Source organism: Lithobates pipiens, unplaced genomic scaffold, assembly GCF_037356315.1.
Source record: "Lithobates pipiens isolate NorthernLeopardFrog02 unplaced genomic scaffold, aLitPip1_a1.2 Scaffold_19, whole genome shotgun sequence".
Taxonomy (NCBI): Eukaryota; Metazoa; Chordata; class Amphibia; order Anura; family Ranidae; genus Lithobates; species Lithobates pipiens.
This window is the reverse complement of record NW_027507764.1, coordinates 241,624,631-241,644,754: the sequence shown is the minus strand read 5'-3', so window position 1 is coordinate 241,644,754 and position 20,124 is coordinate 241,624,631. Positions and strand designations below refer to the sequence as shown.

At 43.8% G+C, this 20,124-nt stretch overlaps 1 protein-coding gene across 1 annotated transcript in view; it reads left to right on the top strand.

Moving 5' to 3' along the window:
- ACAA1 (acetyl-CoA acyltransferase 1) overlaps positions 1 to 20,124 on the top strand; it is an 80,350-nt gene that overhangs the window by 22,887 nt on the left and 37,339 nt on the right. Inside the window, exons 3-6 of the mRNA XM_077491848.1 lie at positions 5,506 to 5,563; positions 11,444 to 11,523; positions 15,207 to 15,249; positions 16,731 to 16,829. Coding sequence (XP_077347974.1) covers positions 5,506 to 5,563; positions 11,444 to 11,523; positions 15,207 to 15,249; positions 16,731 to 16,829 — 280 coding nt within the window. The remainder of the gene's footprint in view (positions 1 to 5,505; positions 5,564 to 11,443; positions 11,524 to 15,206; positions 15,250 to 16,730; positions 16,830 to 20,124) is intronic.

Below are 20,124 nucleotides of genomic sequence, written 5' to 3'. Positions count from 1 at the left end.
GCCGACTTGCAAAATGACTTCTGTATAGAAGTCAATGCAAGTCGCCTGAAGTCGCCCCAAAAATAGTACAGGAACCTTTTTCTAAGTCCGAGCGACTTGAGTCGCTCCTATTAGAACGATTCCATAGTACAGAACGGAGCGCGACTTGTCAGGCGGCTAAGTCGTCTGACAAGTCGCGGTAGTGTGAACGGGCACTAAATGTAAGACATTTTCTGTATCACTTATGAAGGCCGCTTTCACACTGGAGCAGGCAGGCGTTGATGGTAAAACGCAAGTTTTAGCGGCTCTTTACCATCATTTTAGCGGTGCTATTTGGCTGCTAGTGGGGCACATAAAACCCAGCTAGCGGCCAAGGAAGAGGTTAAATGCGCCCATGAAGAGTGGTGGAGGAACGGTATACACCACTCCAAACGTGCTGCTTGCAGGACTTTTTTTTAAGATCCTGCCAGCGCATCGCCTCAGTGTGAAAGCACTCTGTCTTTCACACAGACTGCAGGGGAGCCATTTTGCAGGCACTTTAGAGGCCCTATTTTTAGCCCAAAAGCGCCTGAAAAACGCCCCAGTGGGAAAGGTGTGTTAGATCAAGGGGGATTAAAAAAAAAAAAAAGGAAAAAAATAAATAAATAAAATAAAATCGGCCTAACATATCAGCCCAAAAAAATCGGCATCATATATCGGCTATCGGCCACCATGATTTCGAAATATCGGCATCGGCCAGAGAAAAACCCATATCGGTCGACCTCTACTGATCTTCATCTAAGTCACAACAATAGACAATCACAGTAAGCTTCAACTAATAACACACACATAATTAAATTTTACCATGTTTTTATTGAGCACACCATGTAAACATTCACAGTGCAGGTGGGAAAAGCATGTGAACCCCTAATGAGATCTCCAAGAGCTAATTGGAGTGAGGTGTCAGACAACTGGAATTCAATCAATGAGATTGGAGGTGTTGGTTACAGCCACCATGCCCTATAAAAAACACACACCAGTTCTGGGTTTGCTTTTCACAAGAAGCATTGCCTGATGTGAATGATGCCTCGCACAAAAGAGCTCTCAGAAGACCTACGATTAAGAATTGTTGACTTGAATAAAGCTGGAAAGGGTTATAAAAGTATCTCCAAAAGCCTTGCTGTTCATCAGTCCATGGTAAGACAAATTGTCTATAAATGGAGAAGGTTCAGCACTGCTGCTACTCTCTCTCTAGGAGTGGGCGTCCTGTAAAGATGACTGCAAGAGCACAGCGCAGACCGCTCAATTAGGTGAAGAAGAATCCTACAGTGTCAGCTACAGACTTACAAATGTCTCTGCCATATGCTAATATCCCTGTTGGCGAATCTACAATAAGTAAAACACTAAACAAGAATGGATTTCATGGGAGGATACCACAGAGGAAGCCACTGCTGTCCAAAAAAAAAACATTGCTGCACATTTACAGTTTGCACAAGAGCACCTGGATGTTCCACAGCAGTACTGGCAAAATATTCTGTGCACAGATAAAGTTGAGTTGTTTGGAAGAAACGCACAACACTATGTGTGGAGAAAAAGGGGCACAGCACACCAAGATCAAAACCTCATCCCAACTGGGAAGTATGGTGGTGGGGGCATCATGGTTTGGGGCTGCTTTGCTGCATCTAGGCCTGGACGGATTGCTATCATCAAAGGAAAAATGTATTCCCAAGTTTATCAAGATATTTCACAGGAGAACTTAAGGCCATCTGTCCACCAGCTGAAGCTCAACAGAAGATGGGTGTTGCAGCAGGACAACGACCCAAATCATATAAGTAAATCAACAACAGAATGGCTTAGACAGAAGAAAATACGCCTTCTGGAGTGGCCCAGTCAGAGTCCTGACCTCAGCCCTGATTGAGATGCTGTGGCATGACCTCAAGAAATCGATTCACACCAGACATCCCAAGAATTTTGCTGAACTGAAACAGTTCTGTAAAGAGGAATGGTCAAGAATTACTCCTGACTGTTGTGCACGTCTGATCTGCAAATACAGGAAACATTTGGTTGAAGATCTTGCTGCCAAAGGAGGTTCAACCAGTTATTAAATCCAAGGGTTCACATACTTTTCCACCTGCACTGTGAATGTTTACATGGTGTGTTCAATAAAAACATGGTAACCTTTAATTCTTTGTGTATAATGTTACATATTTTTGGTAAAAAAAAAAAAATCGCAATAAGCATTTATTGGTTTGCGCAAAAAGTTATATGGGTATGGGCAGGTGTATGCTATGGTCAATGAATACAAGTCCATTTTATTGATAGCATTTTTTGAATGCAGAGATACCGTGACGAGATCCTAAGCCCATTGTTGTGCCGTTCATCCACGATCATTACCTCATGTTGCAGCCTAATAATGCATGGCCCCATGTTGCAAGGATCTGTACACAATTCCTGGAAGCTGAAGACATCCCAGTTCTTGCATGGCCAGCATACTCGCGGACATGTCACCCATTGATCATGTTTGGGATGCTCTTGATCGGCGTATACAACAGCGTGTTCTGTTCCAGTTCCTGCCAATATCCAGCAACTTTGCACAGCCATTGCAGAGAAATAGACCAACATTCCACAGGCCACAATCAACAACCTGATCAACTATACCAAGAAGATGTGCTGCACTGCTTGAGGCAAATGGTGGTCACACCAGATACTGCCTTGTTTTCGGACTCCCCCGAACACCTCCAGTAAAGTAACTCTGTATGTAGCCAGGCTGTTTAAAAGTCTCGCACGTGGTATCGCCATACTCAGGAGGAGTAACAGAATGTATTTTGGGGTGTAATTTTTGCCTGACCAGCCGGGCTGCGTGCTCAGGTAAGGGTCTGTAATGGACTGTGGGGGAACCCCCATGCCATTTTTTTCGATACCAGTCCATACCAGGTGACGGGGCCAGCGAGGTGTCAATCTCGCCAATGGAGGTGGCGACATTGACCGCCTGCGCTAGACCCGGCTACCTGGAGCCGCGTTCAAAATGAACGGACTTTACTCCGTGTGTGGCCAAGTCCGTTCATTTCAAAAGTCCGGCAGACTACCACACAGACGGCCGGATTGTCCGCCGGACTGCCGAGTCCGGCGGCCAATTTTGAGTCAAAACTTCTTTCTAAGTCCCCTGGACTTTTGGAAAGAAAAAGTCCACCGGAGCCCACACACGGGCGGATTGTCTCTATCGTGTGTACGCGGCATTAGAAGTATAAGGATGCGGGGGGACGACTGCTGTATGGCAGACTGCAAGATAGGATGACACATGGTGCCTAACAAAGCTAAGTAGGAAGCAGCAGCATGCCTTAGGCCAGGCATAGACCACCTTAAAAAGGTGGAAATCTACCTGAACAACATGGGAGAAGTCAAAGTTCACCGGACACATTGTCACCACCTCACAGCGCATTTGAACCTCCAATTTCCGTACTACTGTGTCGCAATCGCGTGCATTGCTTGGCAATCATGAATTTAAATCAGGCGGGGAGGAGGCAATATATCGCCTCCTCGCCACTTTTCAAACACACTCAGATCGCTTTTTAGAGGAGCATCAGTGTCTGCTGCAATTGAGAATGAGTCCTTATTTGCATTCGGCAGTGGTACCCTTAGGGCTTGTTCACACGTAAAAATGTGGGGGGGTAAAATCCTTCTGTTAGTCGCTGTTTTACCACCCCAAATCCCTATCCCCTTTAGCTGCTGAGGCAGCAGCAGCCAAAGGTGTGCACATGCCACAGCACTTGCACAGCGGCCTCTTTCACTTGAATGGGTCATGCTTGGCAGGTGCTACACCCACCAACTATGACAGGGCGTATAACTCCTGCTGTGGCTGCGACATGTGTATAACCCTGGCCAATGCAGCTAAAGTGGGTGCAGTTGGGGAGGGGGGATAATAACCCGTCTAGACTATGGGGTTTTACTACCCACCAAACTGAAAATGTAAATAAGCCCTTACTCTTCTGAGCCCCCTAAAAAGGCTGCTTTCACACTGATGTTCTGCAGGTGCAGTGCATCTGCAATTGTCCTGGGGTTTGCCATAGACTTCAATTATATCCTGCAGGTGTGGTATACTTTTTCAAAGTGCGCCAAAACTCCTGCTTTCAGAAAGCGCACCAAACCTGCAGGCTATTATTAAAGTCTATAGCTAAGCGCAGCAAATCCACAGGAAAGCTGCATGTACACTGCATCCATGGTGTGAGCAAACCGCAGCATATCGGTGAGAAAGCAGCCCTATACTATTAGGCCAAGTGTTTTGCTTCACACTGACCTGAAGATCTCCTTTTTCCTGCTGCTGGAGACCGCTAGCCAGGATAAGAGATGGAGTGCAGTTGGCATCACTCAACATTGGACATGAGCCAGCACTAGAGAGGAGGCATCAGCTTTATGGGTCTCCTGCTCCCTACTACAGCTCCAACTTTACAAATAGTCCCTCTACATTGCACTCTGATACTCTGGAATGACGGGTCAGCAAGCCCAGACCGTGATCTACCAGTCACCTGTCTGTGATTTGCCCGCACTACAGAATCCATCACTTGTCCCCGCTTCTCTCTTCCTTACCTGCTTTGTGTAAAGGTTTTACACAGAGGAGCTCCGATCTGCCTTTTTCTTGGGTCTCCTGTTGACTTTCCTGGCTCCCCCCTTCTGCCGAGTCCCACCCACAGCAATCATCTTACTATGGGGGCACCTGAGCAGGCTTGCTCACCCGCTGCTGCTCTGTGTGTCCATTCACACATGGAGTGTGGCTCGGCCCCGTCAACACTCTCTACTCATTGGCTCACTGGCTGTGATTCACGGTGGTGGGAGCCAATGAAGAGGGAGAGCCAAGAGCACATCGCTGGATCGGGAAGGGACTCTGGTAAGTTTTAAGAGGGGCTGGGGGCGCTGCTGAGCACACAAGGTTTTTTTACCTTCATGCAAAAATTGCATGAAGGTAAAAAAACTTTGAGCCAAATGGTTATTTTGCCACCATCGTAGATTGTCACAATTGTATTGGGCTTTACTGCCTCTGCAGTCCTGGATAGACCTAGCTCAGACGCAATAGCTGGATAATGTCTCTCTCTCTTTGTCTCTCTTTTAAAAAATGTAGCGGCTGCTTGCTAAACTTTCAGAAATGATGTTGGTTGGTTACGCTGAATCCTGGTGTTTCTAAGTTTCAGCTTTGGAGATAGGGGTAACCTTGTCCTGACAGGGCCCTCCACAGGTGGACAGTAGGGCTGTCAATGAATACACAAGCAACTGGTTAACACTGTTTTTATATACTGTCTATCTCTGCTGTTCTCTTCTGCTTAGGAACTTGTATTGTGAACCTTATAGTACATACTTGTCTTGTGTAGAACTGTTAGTTTAGTGTTACCTTGTAATTCTTCAACTCCCTGTATATTTCAGAGAATCTTGCTGAATTTTTTATTTTTTTGTGCATGTTTGTTTTGTTAAAAAAAAATTCCTAAAACTCCCCAAAAAATGTACATAATTAAATTTTATTTTATTTTTTCTTTTTTTTTTTTCTTTTCATCTTTCTAGGAAATGTACTGCAGCCTGGTGCAGGACCTGTGGTTGCTAGAGCTGCCCAGTTTTTTAGGTAATTGTGTGTGTGTGTGTGTGTGTGTGTGTGTGTGTGTGTGTGTTAGTGTTAGTGTTATCTGATCGTTTTTTGTTATAGCTGTTCGATAGCCATGCAAAAAAAAAAAACCTTTTTAATCATGTCAAAAATTTAGAGCTGTCTTGTGTCTAGTGCTCACTTCTTGTGTTATTGTGTATTTTGGGACTATAGCTCGATTATCCTTTAGGGCAGGGGTCTCCAAACTTTTCCATATGGGGGGGCCCCATCATATATTTTACAAATTTTCTAGGGCCAAAAAAAACAAAAAAAAAAACAGTTGTATTAATAAATGATTCTAAACAGCTGTTCAGTTGCTGTGCCCACTTTCGTGGGAAAAGTATAGCCAGTAAAAAAAAAAAATATATAGCAAATATAATTGCTACACATTTGATATTGTATTTTAATGTTATTAAAAATTACCTTTCCTTTTCAATCTGCAGAGCTGTTATGTTCTGTAAAATTCAATGCAATATGGCAACCTGGAGGCATTCCGTACACAATTTGTGTGTGGAAATCCCCCAGAAATGTAATTTACTGCTTGTGTGATCGGCTTCGTAATTTTCCCAGAAATCTACAGGAAGATGAAATTCAGATTTTAGGCATCCTCTGCAGCAAAAATTGAATTTGTGGTCAGATGCTCCTTTTTAACCACTTGAGATCCGCGCTATTGCCAAATGACGGCATTAGCGCGGACCTACATTTCCGGGACTACGTCTATTGACGTCGTCCCGGTTACAAGCGGCCTGCGCGCCCCCTGAGGGGCGCGCGCGGCGCGCTCTGTGATCGGCGAGTCCATGAGACTCGCCTGATCACCGATCCGTGCAAGGGGTCGATCCCGACCCCTTATCACGTGATCAGCTGTCAGCCAATGACAGCTGATCATGTGATAGAACGGAGCCGGTAATCGGCTATTATTCCTCCTCGCGCTGACAGCGCGAGGAGAAAAAAAAAAAGCCGATCACCGGCGGCCGTGATCGGGACATCAGTCCCGATCACGGCCATCAATACAAGGGACCACCTGCCACCTGCCAGTGCCCACCTGCCTCCCGCAGTGCCATCCTGAAGTAAAATAAAAAGCAAAAGTAAGTGCCCACCCACAGTGCCACCCCACAGTGCCACCCACAGTGCCACCCAATCTGCCTCAAAGGTGCTGCACCCCATTCCCGCCCATCAGTGCCCAGCAGTGCCGCCCATCAGTGCCCAGCAGTGCCACCTATCAGTCCCATCTATCTGTGGTACCTATTAGTGCCCATCCGTGCCACCCATCCGTGCCATCTTATCTGTGCCCATCAGTGCCGCCTTATCTGTGCCCATCGGTGCCGCCTTATCTGTGCCTATTAGTGCCGCCTTAACTATGCCTATCAGTGCCCACCAGTGCAGCCTATCAGTGCCCACCAATGCAGCCCATCAGTGCCCACCAATGCAGCCCATCAGTGCCCACCAATGCAGCCTATCAGTGCCGCCTAATCAGCGCACTTCAATGAAGGAGAAAAATGACCCGTTTGCAAAATTTTATAACAAACTATTAAAACATGATTTTATTTATTTATTTTTTTGCATCTTTTTTTGTTTGTTTAGCAAAAAATAAAACTCCGAGCTGTAACTAAATACCACCAAAAGAAAGCTCTATTTGTGGGAAAAAAATGATAAAAATTTCATTTGGGTACAGTGTTGTATGCCCGCGCAATTGTCATTCAAAGTGCATCAGCGCTGAAAGCTGAAAATTGGTCTGGGACTGAGGGGGGTTTAAGTGCCCAGTAAGCAAGTGGTTAAAGGGTTAATCATTTCTAAAGGCGTGCAGACACTGCAGGTATCCTCATTAGAGCCCTGAGCTACATCAGCTGATCAATAATGAAAAAGTCACTCTATTCACAATCGGTGCACAAAAGACAGAAGAATAAACAGCTATTTCCTCAGAAGAGTAACGGAAAAAAATTATATTTAGATACTTTTGTGCCTGCTCAAGTAATTCTGCAGTAGGCAACAACTAGTATGTGTGCTTACCCTTAAATGCCTATTTCAGACTTTTTTTGTTTTTGTTTTTTAGCCTGAAATCTGTAGAACTGTTCTGCTGCACACAGGAAGTGGGATAGACACTAGTAAACACCAATGCAGTTTCAGATTGAGCTGATGCAATTTAATAGCCATGATTTTACTGCTCTCTCTTGCTAGGGACACAGTACAAGTAAAAGTAAATTGCAAGACTATGGACAATGACATGTTTACACATTCTTAACAAGCAGTAAGGACTCACACCAGTAGAGTTGGGCACATTGCCCAATGCAAAACAAGGAAATTTGCCTAATGTCTTGTAGCTTCAGTTGATGCGCATTAATTTTAAACTGGATGTAAACCCTCACATATACCCAGTGAACTGAACAGCCTCAGATGATACACCAAGATTAACCACTTCAGCTCCGGACCAATAAATACCTTAAGGACCAGAGGTCTTTTTGCAATTTCGCACTGCGCTGCTTTAACTGGTAATTGCGCAGTCATGCAATATTGCACCCAAACGAAATTTGCGTCCTTTTCTTCCCACAAATAGAGCTTTCTTTTGATGGTATTTGATTGCCTCTGCGATTTTTTTTTTTTTTTTTTTTGCTATATAAATGGAAAAAGAGCGAAAATTTTGAAAAAAAAAGATATTTTCTTCTTTTTGTTATAAGAAAAATCGAATAAACTAAATTTTAGTCATACATTGAGGGCAAAATTTATTCAGCCACATGTCTTTAGTAAAAAAAAATGTCAATAAGCGTATATTTTTTGGTTTGCGCAAAAGTTATAGCGTCTACAAACTAGAGTACATTTTCTGGAATTTACACAGCATTTAATTTATGACTGCCGATCTCATTTCTTGAGGTGCTAAAATGGCAGGGCAGTACAAATCCCCCCCAAATTACCCCATTTTGGAAAGTAGACACCCCAAGGAAATTGCTGATGGGTATGTTGAGCCCATTGAATATTTATTTTTTTTGTCCTAAAGGATTGAATAATGACAAAAAAAAAAAAAAAAAAAATTATTTTACAAAAAGTTGTCACTAAATGATATATTGCTCACACATGCCATGGTTATATGTGGAATTGCACCCCAAAATATATTCCGCTACTTCTCCCGAGTATGGGGATACCACATGTGTGGGACTTTTTGGGAGTCTAGTCGCGCACGGCACCCCGAAAACCAATCACCACCTTCAGGATTTCTAAGGGTGCAAATTTTTGATTTAACTCCTCACTACCTATCACAGTTTCGAAGGCCATAAAATGCCAAAATAGCACAAAACCCCCCAAAATGACCCCATTTTGGAAAGTAGACACCCCAAGCTATTTACTGAGAGGCATGTTGAGTCCATGGAATATTTAATATTTTGCCAAAAGTTGCGGGAATATTACAAACTTTTTTTTTGCACAAAGTTGTCACTAAATGATATATTGCTCACACATGCTATGGGCAGAAGTCAAATTACACCCCAAAATAAATTCTGCTGCTTCTCCCGAGTACGGGGATACCACATGTGGGGGACTTTTTGGGAGCCTAGCCACGTACGGAACCCCGAAAACCAAGCACTGCCTTCCGGATTTAAATATAAAATGCTACCAAAAAACCTGTTAGCGATGGCAGGGATCAGGCCTGACTCTGCGAATGCTGCAGTTATGTGTTTAGTGTTTTGTAAGTGACAGTGATCGATCGATACTGCACTTGGGTGGGCTGGGCAGAGGGGCAAAACGCAGGTGCTAGCAGGTATCTGGGCTGATCCCGCTAACAATGCGTTTTTTTGGAACCCTAAACTGCTGGGGACGCTAGTATAGATCTGATCAGATCAGATATTGATCTGTTCAGATTCTATAGCACTACGGGAGGTGTATGCTTTGCGTGTGGGTGTTAGCGGTACTGGCACTAACCTAGCGCTGCCTGGGGCGACGCAGACCCTGACCCTAAAACCTAATTGATATCACCCGCCGGGTGATCAGGGGGTTAAACCTTTATTGGGTAATAAATGGTGGGTGCCCTGATGCTATAAAAAACAAACTAACCAGAGTCACCCGTAACACTTATACGGTGATCAGTGGTGAAAGGGTTAACTAGGGGCAATCAGGGGGTTCAAATTTTTATTAGGTAGTATATGGGGGTCCCTGGCGCTATATAAAAACCTGACGGGCAACCTAAATAACTGGCTAACCAGCGTCACCAGTGACACTTATACTGTGATCGCTGGTGAAAGGGTTAACTAGCAGCAATCAGGGGGTTAAAACCATTATTGGGTTGTATATCGGGGTACCTAGCGCTATAAAAACCTGGCGGTGAACCTAAAAAAATAACTAGCTACCTAGCGACTGTAGCGACACTAATGCAGCGATCAGAAAAACGATCGCTTAGTGACACTGGCAAAAGGGGGTGAAAGGGTTAACTAGCGGCAAACAGGGGGTTAAAACCATTATTGGGTAGTATATCGGGGTACCTAGCGATATAAAAACCTGGCGGTGAACCTAAAAAAATAACTAGCTACCTAGCGACACATGCAGCGATCAGAAAAATGATCGCTTAGTGACACTGGCAAAAGGGGGTGAAAGGGTTAACTCTAGGGGCAATCAGGGGGTTAAATCTTTATTGGGGGGTGATAGGGGGCTACCCTGGACCTAACACTAACTGTCCTGACAGTTTTTACTGTCACAACTGACACTGAATGCATTGATCAGTAAAGAAATGATCAATGCAATCAGTGACACTGTGACTGGGGGGGGAGGGGGGGCGGGGGCGATCGGGGGGGATCGGGGGGGGGGTTTGTGTGCCTGTGTGTACCTACATGTCAGTGTAGTGTTGGTGCACACTTACTATTGGTCTTCTCCTCGTAGTCCGGTCAAAAAGACCGCCCTGAGGAGAATGACATCACTTCCTCCTTCCTGTGTAAACAATACACAGTGGGAGGAAGCTTCTCATTGGCCAGGAGCGATCCAGAGGGGGTGGCCGAAAACCAACGGCCATCCCCTCATCACGGAGCGCTCCTGGAGCGAACCGGACCGCCGTATCCAGCGGGAGGGGGTCCGATTGGACCCCCCACCCGCTGGAAGGCAGGCACGTACATCTACGTGATTGTGCCTGCCTGTGCCATTGTGTTGACGTACATTGGCAATACGGCGGTCCTGAAGTGGTTAAACAAATCTCCCTACATAAGTTTTACAGGTATATCTGCTGTTTTGAGATTGCTATATTCTTTAGATATCTTACATTGGGTTACAATTTTCACTTCCTCATTCAGCAGTAGCAGTGTAGACTTGGCTTACACCATGTGACAGCTGATTGGATGAAAGGCACACACCCCCTTCCATATTGGCAGAAGAACTGAGATGCTTTCAGAGCTGTGACAAGACAAGCTCTCTTCTAATCTATTTATAGCAACCTCCCTCAACACACAAATTTCCAGCTGCTTTTATCTCCACTCTAGGAGAGCTTGTCAGAAGTTATGCTGATAACAGAGCAGCATAAAGACACAGGACTTAGTGCTTTGGAGAGGGATAAGTAAACAATACAGATATGCACTCAGCTCAAATTTCATGAATTGGGTTTACATACACTTTAAGACTTAAATTCATTAAGTGCTGCTGGTGCCTTAGGGTCCTTGTATTTTGGCACGTAGCATCCTCATCTTGCAGAAGCAGTTTGAACATTCTTTGAACAGGCTTAGGTTTCTGGTTTATAAGAGGTCAGGTGTTCGAAGCATGAACATTAGTTGAAGTTTTGGATAATACAGGGCCATAGTCATAGTTTAGGTTATACAATATTAAGTGGTGTACTGATGTACAAGCATGGAATGACTGCAATAACTGACCAGTTTCTTGCACCTCATATATTCTTTACAGTGGAATCCCAGAGACGGTCCCTATATCTTGTGTGAATCGACAGTGTTCCTCTGGCCTTCAGGCCATCATCAACATAGCAGGTGAGTAGTTCCTATGCTATACTTGACTAACAGAGGGCCTTTCTGGTAAGTGTATGCATTCAGATTGTGGCTTTGAGCAGCACAATTTAAGATTGAATCTGTTGCAAAAATCAAGCACAGAACAACAAATATCCCCTCAAAGGAAAAAGCAAATACGTCTCCTGCTGCCCAATTTACCAAACAAAACTGAGAAAGAGAAAGTGTCGTCTAAAGTCTCATTTGGGAATGTTAAAGAGGAAGTAAACCCTGATGAGTTTACATCCTCTTTCATTCCCTGCAAAGGTAAAGCATAATGGACTACTATGCATCGCATAGTAGTCCTTTATGTGTCACTTACCTGACACAGGAGCCAGCGAAGTCACTGCTGTCCCCTGTAGTCCGGCACATCCATCTTCTCGGTGGGTATCGCTGCTCCGCCGCTGTCATTCGGCGAAGCCGCGATAACGCCACTCCCATGCATGCGCACAGGAGCCGCCACTCACGGCATATCGCCGTTGACCGCAGTGCGCCGCTGTCTACGGCGCATGCGCCGTAGACAGTGGTGCCTGTCTTTCGGCAAATATCTCCTAAACCGTGTAGGTTTAGGAGATATTTCTTGGACCTACAGGTAAGCCTTAATCTAGGCTTACCTCTAGGTCAAAGTTGGTTGTAAGGGTTTACAACCACTTTAATCTGTGTACCCTCCCTACTTAGGAGTTCCTGCCACCAACCCTTACATCCCCACTATGTCCTATAGATAACCAGGGGACATTGGGAGGGACCATTGAGGGCAGTAATAGACACAGGAAATTGACATTCCTGGAAGTGTCAGTGTCTGAAGAGGATGTTTGGTGGTCTAGTATTTACTTTCTGCTTTGCAGAGACATCTGTTTATTAAGCATTCAATTTTTTTGTAATCAGTTTGAGAGGTAAAACAAATAGAAATTTTATGATTTTTTTTTTTTGTTTAATATTTCCCTGATTTTACTTCAAATACAAAATTGTAGATTTGTCCCTTTTTTAGTTATCGTTATTTTGTTCTGTGTTTCTTAAATTTTTGCTGAACTACTGCATTGATTACACTACAGAATTGCCTCTTGAAGTGTGCATTTTGTTTGTCTGTCTTGCCAGACTGATGTACTTGTACTGGGGGATAGTAACAATAAAGCATCAATTTGCCACGCTATGAAACAACGAGCAAAGATATGGCGGCCCCAATTATAGGCTTAACTAGAAATGCATTTTTATAAAGCAAAAGGTTTCAATCTGGCTGAACGAAAACAGATAAGCATGAATATGAACAAGATTTATTTAAAAATCTTTAAACCGATTACCAGCCTATGCTTTTTGTCTGCGATGCATTTTTTATTGAAATAAATGTAAAAGCAACAAACATGTCAACACATACATTGAGGTACCTTAACATGTCATGAGGCTCATCAACACACAGGGACATGTGTTGATGTCTGTTACAATGCACAGTCATGTCTCTTAATGTGCAATCATATGCATTTAGCTGCATTTCCCTCAGAATAAAAAAAAAATCATAAGTGTAAATGGGCCCCTAATAACTTTATGTAAATATGTCGCAGCCGAGCATTAATACCTGAGACCAGGGGTTGACAAATTTGCTTGGAATCTAGGAGCCAGCTAAAAAAGTTAGGAGCCGGGTCCGTGACGGCGATCTGGACCTGTCCCTGGCCTGACATGGAGACGAGTGAGGGGAAGATGGCGCCCCCAGCCCCTCACCTGTCTCCAAGTCATTGCCCATAGCTCTTAGAGGGACATTTTATTTATTTTTTTCAAATGACAAATTTTTTTTAAATTGCATTTTAGTGTAAATATGAGATGTGAGGTCTCTCTGACCCCAGATCTCATATACAAGAGGACCTGTCATGCTTTTTTCTATTACAAGGGATTTTTACATTCGTTGTAATAGGAATAAAAGTGACACACTTTTTTTTTTTTTTTTTTTTTTTTTTTTTAAAGAACAGTGAAAAAAATAAAAATAAAAGTTAAAATAAAAAAAAAAAATATTTTAAACGCGCCCTGTCCTGCCAAGCTTGCGTGCAGAAGCGAACGCATATATGAAAGCGGTGTTCAAATCACACATGTGCGGTATCGCTGCGATCGGTAGAGTGAGAGCAATAATTCTAGCCCCAGACCTTCTCTGTAACTTAAAAAGTGCAACCTGTAGAATTTTTTAAACGGCGCCTATGGAGATTTTAAAGGGTAAAAGTTTGTCGCCATTCCATGAGCGGGCGCAATTTTGAAGCATGACATGTTTGGTATCGATTTACTCGACGCAACATTATCTTTCACAATGTTAAAAAAAAATTGGGCTAACTTTACTGTTGTCTTATTTTTTTTTTTTTTATTAAATACATTTTCCCCAAAAAAGTGCGCTTGTAAGTCCGCTGTGCAAATACGGTGTGACAGACAGTATTGCAACGACCACCATTTTATTCTTTAGGGTGTTAGAATAATATATATATATATATATATATATATATATATATATATATATATATATATATATATATATATATATATATATAATTTTTAGGGGTTCTGAGTAAAGGGAAGGAAGATAGGCTGGCAGGCAGGGAAAATTAGCATTGCATCCATTAGCATTGCTGGTTGTAATTCCAACGGCCACCACAAGAGGGCGCCAGATTCCAGAAGGAACCATAGGATTGTAGAAGGCCTCAAAGCCGGGGGCTAAATTACCGGCCGCCGGCGGCGCGGCCCGACGCAGTCGCGCCGGGGGGTCCGCGAAGAGACAGCATACCCCCAGCTGTGCTGCCCCAGGCGCCAGTTCGCTAATTCTAGTCGCAAATGCGACCTGGCGCCCGGGTTTTGTCGAGCCCTGCCTAAGACCCATGTTTATTATGTAAAGCAGTCTGAAATATTATACCTCTCCTCCCCCTCACAGTCACACTGACTAACAGTCACAGCTCTCTGCTCAGAGAAGAGGGGAGAACTGAGCAATCAGTGGTGTTTGATTGCCCAGTTATCACTGCAGAGCTGACAGGGAGCAGATGTAGCAGTGGATCAATGCTGCATCCACCTAAGTATACAGTAGTTGTTTGTTTCCTTTTAAAATTCCAAACTTGTCTCTTTAATGTAGCTACAAATTTTGCAGCGTTTGTAAAATGGAAATTCAAATGTAAAAAGCCAGTCCACAGCAATCATTTAGACCAAGCATATGCAATTAGCAGACCTCCAGCTGTTGCAAAACTACAAGTCCCATCATCCCTCTGTCTCTGGGTGTCATGCTTGTGGCTGTCAGAGTCCTGCTATGCCTCATGGGACTTGTAGTTCCGTAACAGCTGGAGGTCCACTAATTGCATATCCCTGATTTAGACCATAAGGAGAGAAGTGTGCCAAATCCTTTACCTTTGCTCCTTTTTGTACCTATGATGATATATTATTATACATTAACAATTTAAGGCTATTCATTTTAAGCATAAAGGGCTACTGGGACTCCAAGAATTCCTAAATACAGGGCTTCTGAAAACTGAAGGGAACAAGTGAAGTAGTAACCAACGACCAACCGTTTAGGTTTAGTTTTCCCAGTACATGTTCGAGTTCAAACAATACAACTGTTTTTGTTGCTCTATTTTTCATTCCTTCTATTTTTTTATAATGAACTGTGTATTATCAGCATTTTAATGAATGAAAACCATTTACATTGATTACAGGTGGTATCAGAAATGGTTCATATGACATTGGACTGGCATGTGGGTAAGGAGACTCCCATTAAATTATGATATAATTAAATGTAATGTGTTACTCATGGGGGAAATAACTTTGCAGATATGTTTTAATTTGTATAACAGTACAGATATACACAATTATTTGTTTTCAAGAGAGGTCATGCTGGGCAGATGTCTTAATGAGAATTGTGAGAGCTGCTAGTTTTAAAACCTTTTGCCAGTATAATCTGTATATGTCTCATCTGATGCCCTGTGATGGGGAACCCAATTCTCATCACTGTACTAAGCAGGGAGTTGAGGTTGCCAATATCTGCTTGTATAAGTTAACAGCTAATTTGCATAGTGGAGAAGAGCTACAGCACTCCTAGCAACAAATAATCTGAAAAGACATACTTCATCTCTTTAGGGATTTGAGTGAGGGGGGGGGGGGGAATGCTACACTGGTAATTTGTACGATTACCATCTCCCACATTTAACATAGATTCGAGCACCCTTTGCTGAAGACTTGTTTTTTCAGAATTCTTTGGCTAAATACACGCCTTATTCACAATTAGGAATGCACCACGCCCACCTATCTAATTTTGGAATTTACGGCTCAGAGTCTGAAAACTTCAAAAGGAACTGCAGTCTGCTCACATAATTTGTAATAAAAACATTTGCCATTCTAAAGCTTCCCTCCAACCCCTTTGCGTATTATTTTATATATACTGTGATTCTGTACTTATAAATATGCTGCAGAAATCTCCCTCCACTGAGTCTGGCTGCAGCCATTTTAACTGTGGGCAGCTGAAGCTGCTGCCTGTTCACTTCCTGGATTTACACACACACCTCCAGCTCTGCAGCTCTCATTGGACCTCTTATGACTCATCCCCCCTCCCTTCCTGGCAAACTCTCACAAGAGTGAGAGAGAGAGCTCTGCATGATGTCATAAGCCTGGGCTTTTTACCAGACAAACGGGAAGTGGGCTGTATAAGGTATTTACTGGCAGAAAAAAAAAATGCTTTACTATCCAAAGTTAAAACAACAAGGGCAGAAGATTTAATAGATGGAAAGATGAACATATGACTGAAGTTACGCTTCAATTAGTATATTGTCATATAGATTACCCAAAGATACCTCCAGTAAGCTGGCACTGTCCTATTTTTTTATAGCTATTACTCTGAGCACCATCTCATAATGATGTATCAGTAGAATACCTTCCCATCTACTCGCGGTGGAGGCCAAAAAATGTGACTTTGCATGTGCTACCAAGAGAATATATACATCAATATATACATCAATTTATAAAATCAATACACAATTTATTATACAGTTAAAGGATCAGAATTGAGCACAAACACGTACAATATAACCACGTGTAGATCAAAGCTTTGTGCTTTTTTTTGTGTGATACCATTTCAACCAGTTCTCCTGCTCACTGGGGTTGGTTATGTACTGCCATGTCACAAGTGGTAAAGTTATCATAACTGGGTGCCGAAAATGACAATTGTTTTGTATTTGTTTATTCAGGGTGGAGTCTATGAGCCTCAGGAGCGCTGGAAATATTGGAGACATAAGCCCTCGTATTGTGGATGATGTCAAAGCTAGAGACTGCCTCATCCCTATGGGGTAAGAGTTCAGTGTTATCATAATATACCTTCGGTGTCTACGGGAACACCTATAGTCAATTGTTTCTACTACAGAATCTCAGCTGCCCACCTTACCTCCTATTTCACTGCACCCGCCTGAGTCATCCCATTGTGCTCTAGTGTTAACATTGCTAACGGTAGAGATAGAGATGCTTATAGAAATGGGAGCTTCGTTATTAGAGATTCCTATGCCTTCTTCATTATTAGAGAGGCTCTTGCTTTTCCTCTATGGTTAGAGGTACTTGTTAAAGAGAAGAATAAATTATGCACTTGTTTCTGATATGTTGAAACTTTGGGGTACACAGATGCAAACCAAACCCTGCAATTGGGAACAGAAGGTCCCATAAAAAGATCTCTATTACTTTCTGGGCTTCATTGTGATTATGTGGCAACCTTCTGTTCATATTGGTGTCATTCCTTGTTTACCTTCTAGGCTCTTTTAATTTACACTGAAGTTGCACAATTTTTAAAGCGTTTGTAATGGCTTTTTTTTTAATTAGTCATAAACATGGTAAACACATCTGCTCTGTGCAATTGTATTGAACCTAACCTCTTCTAGGGTCCCTCTTCATTCTTAAATCCTCCTCTTGTGTGTCCACCCCTATAGCAAGCGTATGATAGGAGGGCAGGGTTGCAGGCTTGATCCTAATCCTGGCTGTGTGTGTTCACTGGCACACACAGTGCTGCTCGACACCAGCCGCCCCCCCCCCCCCTCATTTCTGCTCATAGGATGTGACTGACAGAAACTGGAGCCATTGGCTCTGGTTGTTCTCAGCAAAGCTTGAAAGAGCTGGGTGATATTAGAGAACACTGGCAGACACGTGTAGTGCTGGATTGATAAAGGACTCAGGTATTTGGGGGGGGGGGCACAGCAAATGGCAAAACTTTTTTTTTTTTACCTTAAGCCCATAGACGGAGCAAATTTGTTTCCTGCAATCACTGGTTGCAGGAAACAAATTTGCTTGATTCCCCATCAACACAGACAGTGTTGACAGGGGAATCCCACCCACAGAGCCATTGTGTTCTCCCACCAGGGGAATCCGTCACCTGCCAGAAGAGCACAGTGATTATTGCTAGCCGCTATAACTGTGTCACAGATCAGCTGTGGAGCTGATCTATGTCTTAACTTTACTGCTGTAGGTCAGCTGGCACCTGTTGTTCCACTAGCTTGTGTGCAGCTATGGCTGCACTCTGCAGCTATGGCCTTCGCCGGCTTCACCTGTTGCTTAATATATCCTGCTACTACCTACCTGTCCAGCCCCCCATTTGTTTCTCTATTTATTTAAATTCAGTTTCTAGTTGCTTGAGCAGGACTTGTCTCTGAACTCCCTTCGTGTAACCTGTTTCAACCTGACCTCTAGTGAACTGATCTCTTGTGTACCAACTCGGCTAGTCCTGATTACGTTGTCTGCTGCCCGCCCTGACCTTGGCTCGTTATCCGGCTCTCCTTTGCTTCGTTCATCCATCCATCCTTGTCTGACAGTGTCTTCTGGTAAACCCCTAGCGAGCAGGATGAACCCAGGGGTCATCATCTGGGGTCAGCATGCAGCTACCTCTTGAGGGGGTCCCTTGCAGAATACCGGCTGGCCTCTTAGACGCCACGCCCTGGGGGGATCCCGTGTCCCCTGCTCGCCTGTATCACGGTACCACTACAGTGAGCCCACAGCTCTAGCGAGACTCGCATGTAAAATTTAGCAGCCTGGTTGTACCTAAGTTGATCGATCAATCAACTTGGGCACATTTAGCCTGCCCATACATGGCTTGAATCTTGGCTGATTCCTGCTGAACTGGCTAAGATCAAAAACTGTCTGATGCTGTTTATTTCACGAATATTGTAATCTCTACCTGAAGTACTTATACCACTGCTATTATTTTTTTGGTTTTGAAACTTAAACTTTGTTTAAAAAAAAAAAAAGATCCAAGCAGTCTATGGCGGCTTTAATGCAGTGAATGCATTAAAGTGGAGCTCCACCCCAAAGGGGAAGTTCAGCTTTAACGCCTCCTCCCCAGCTCCTATTTGTGAAATGGAGCTTTTGGGGAGAAGGGGGGAATGGGTACCTGACTTTGACAGGTACCCGCTCCTAGTTCAGCTTTGTTTGTCTTTAGGGGATTAAAAACTGAAGACCGCCCCCCCACCCCAAAGTCTTCTGGGACACGTGCCAAGTCCCAGAATTCTTCGGGACTTGTCACAGAGTGCACCTCCGCATGCGCAGTGGGCCCCAGGCTGTGAAGCGGAAATCTGGCACAGCTGGGTGCCCATACTGAAGATGCCGGCAAGAGGACACAGGAAGAACACGACTGGGGTGAGCACACCCCTTGATCGTGGTACAGGTGAGTGGCTGTTAAAAGTCAGCAGCTACAGTTTGTTTAGCTGCTGACTTTTAATTTTCACTTCATAGACTGGAGCTCCTCTTTAAGGCAAAAAATGTTTCATCTTAAGACTCCATTCACACAGGGGCAACTTTGGATCCGAAGTCGTCCCTAGTCACCTCAAGTCGCCCTACATGTAAAAAATCAATGGAAGTGAATGAGAGCCGTCTTAATGCACACTACTGAAGTCGCTCCGACTTCAAAAAAGGTTCCTGTACTACTTCTAGGCAACTTGCACCCATTGATTTCAATTGAAGTCGCCTTCAAGTTGGATCTCCATCTATATTGAAGCGACAATTGACACTTTTTTTTTCCCCTAGGTGAATGGGTAGGGGTATGATGTAACCCTTACTCATTCACATAGGGTGGGGGGCCGGGATCCAGGTGCCCCTTTATTAAAGGGGGCTCCGAGATTCTGATAAGCCCCCTGCCCGCAGACCCCAACAGCCAATGGCCAGGGTTGTCGGGAAGAGGCCCTTGTCCACATCAACATGGGGACAAGGTGCTTTGGGGTGGGGGGGCCGCAGGGCGTGTCCAAGTTGCCTCCAAATGTCGCGCTGGAAGTCGCGTTGCCCCTGTGTGAATTAACAGTTATGTGAAGTAACTATTTTCTGTTACTTTTGTGTTATCTTAGTTGCAGATTCTCAGAAAGTTGTACATGTACCGGAGGCATATTATTGATAGAGTATTCATTATTAAGCCTCTTTCACACTGGCACTTTTAAACCTGCGTTTATGTGCATTTAGAGGACATTTCTAGATGCATATAAATGCATGTGATGATTTTTCAAAGGTGCCATTTACAATGTGCATTTGTACTTGTGTCTAGGTGCAGTCAGTTTAGGTGTGTGTGTGGGTGTGTGTGTGTGTGTGTGTGTGTGTGTGTGTGTGATAAAAAAAAATATA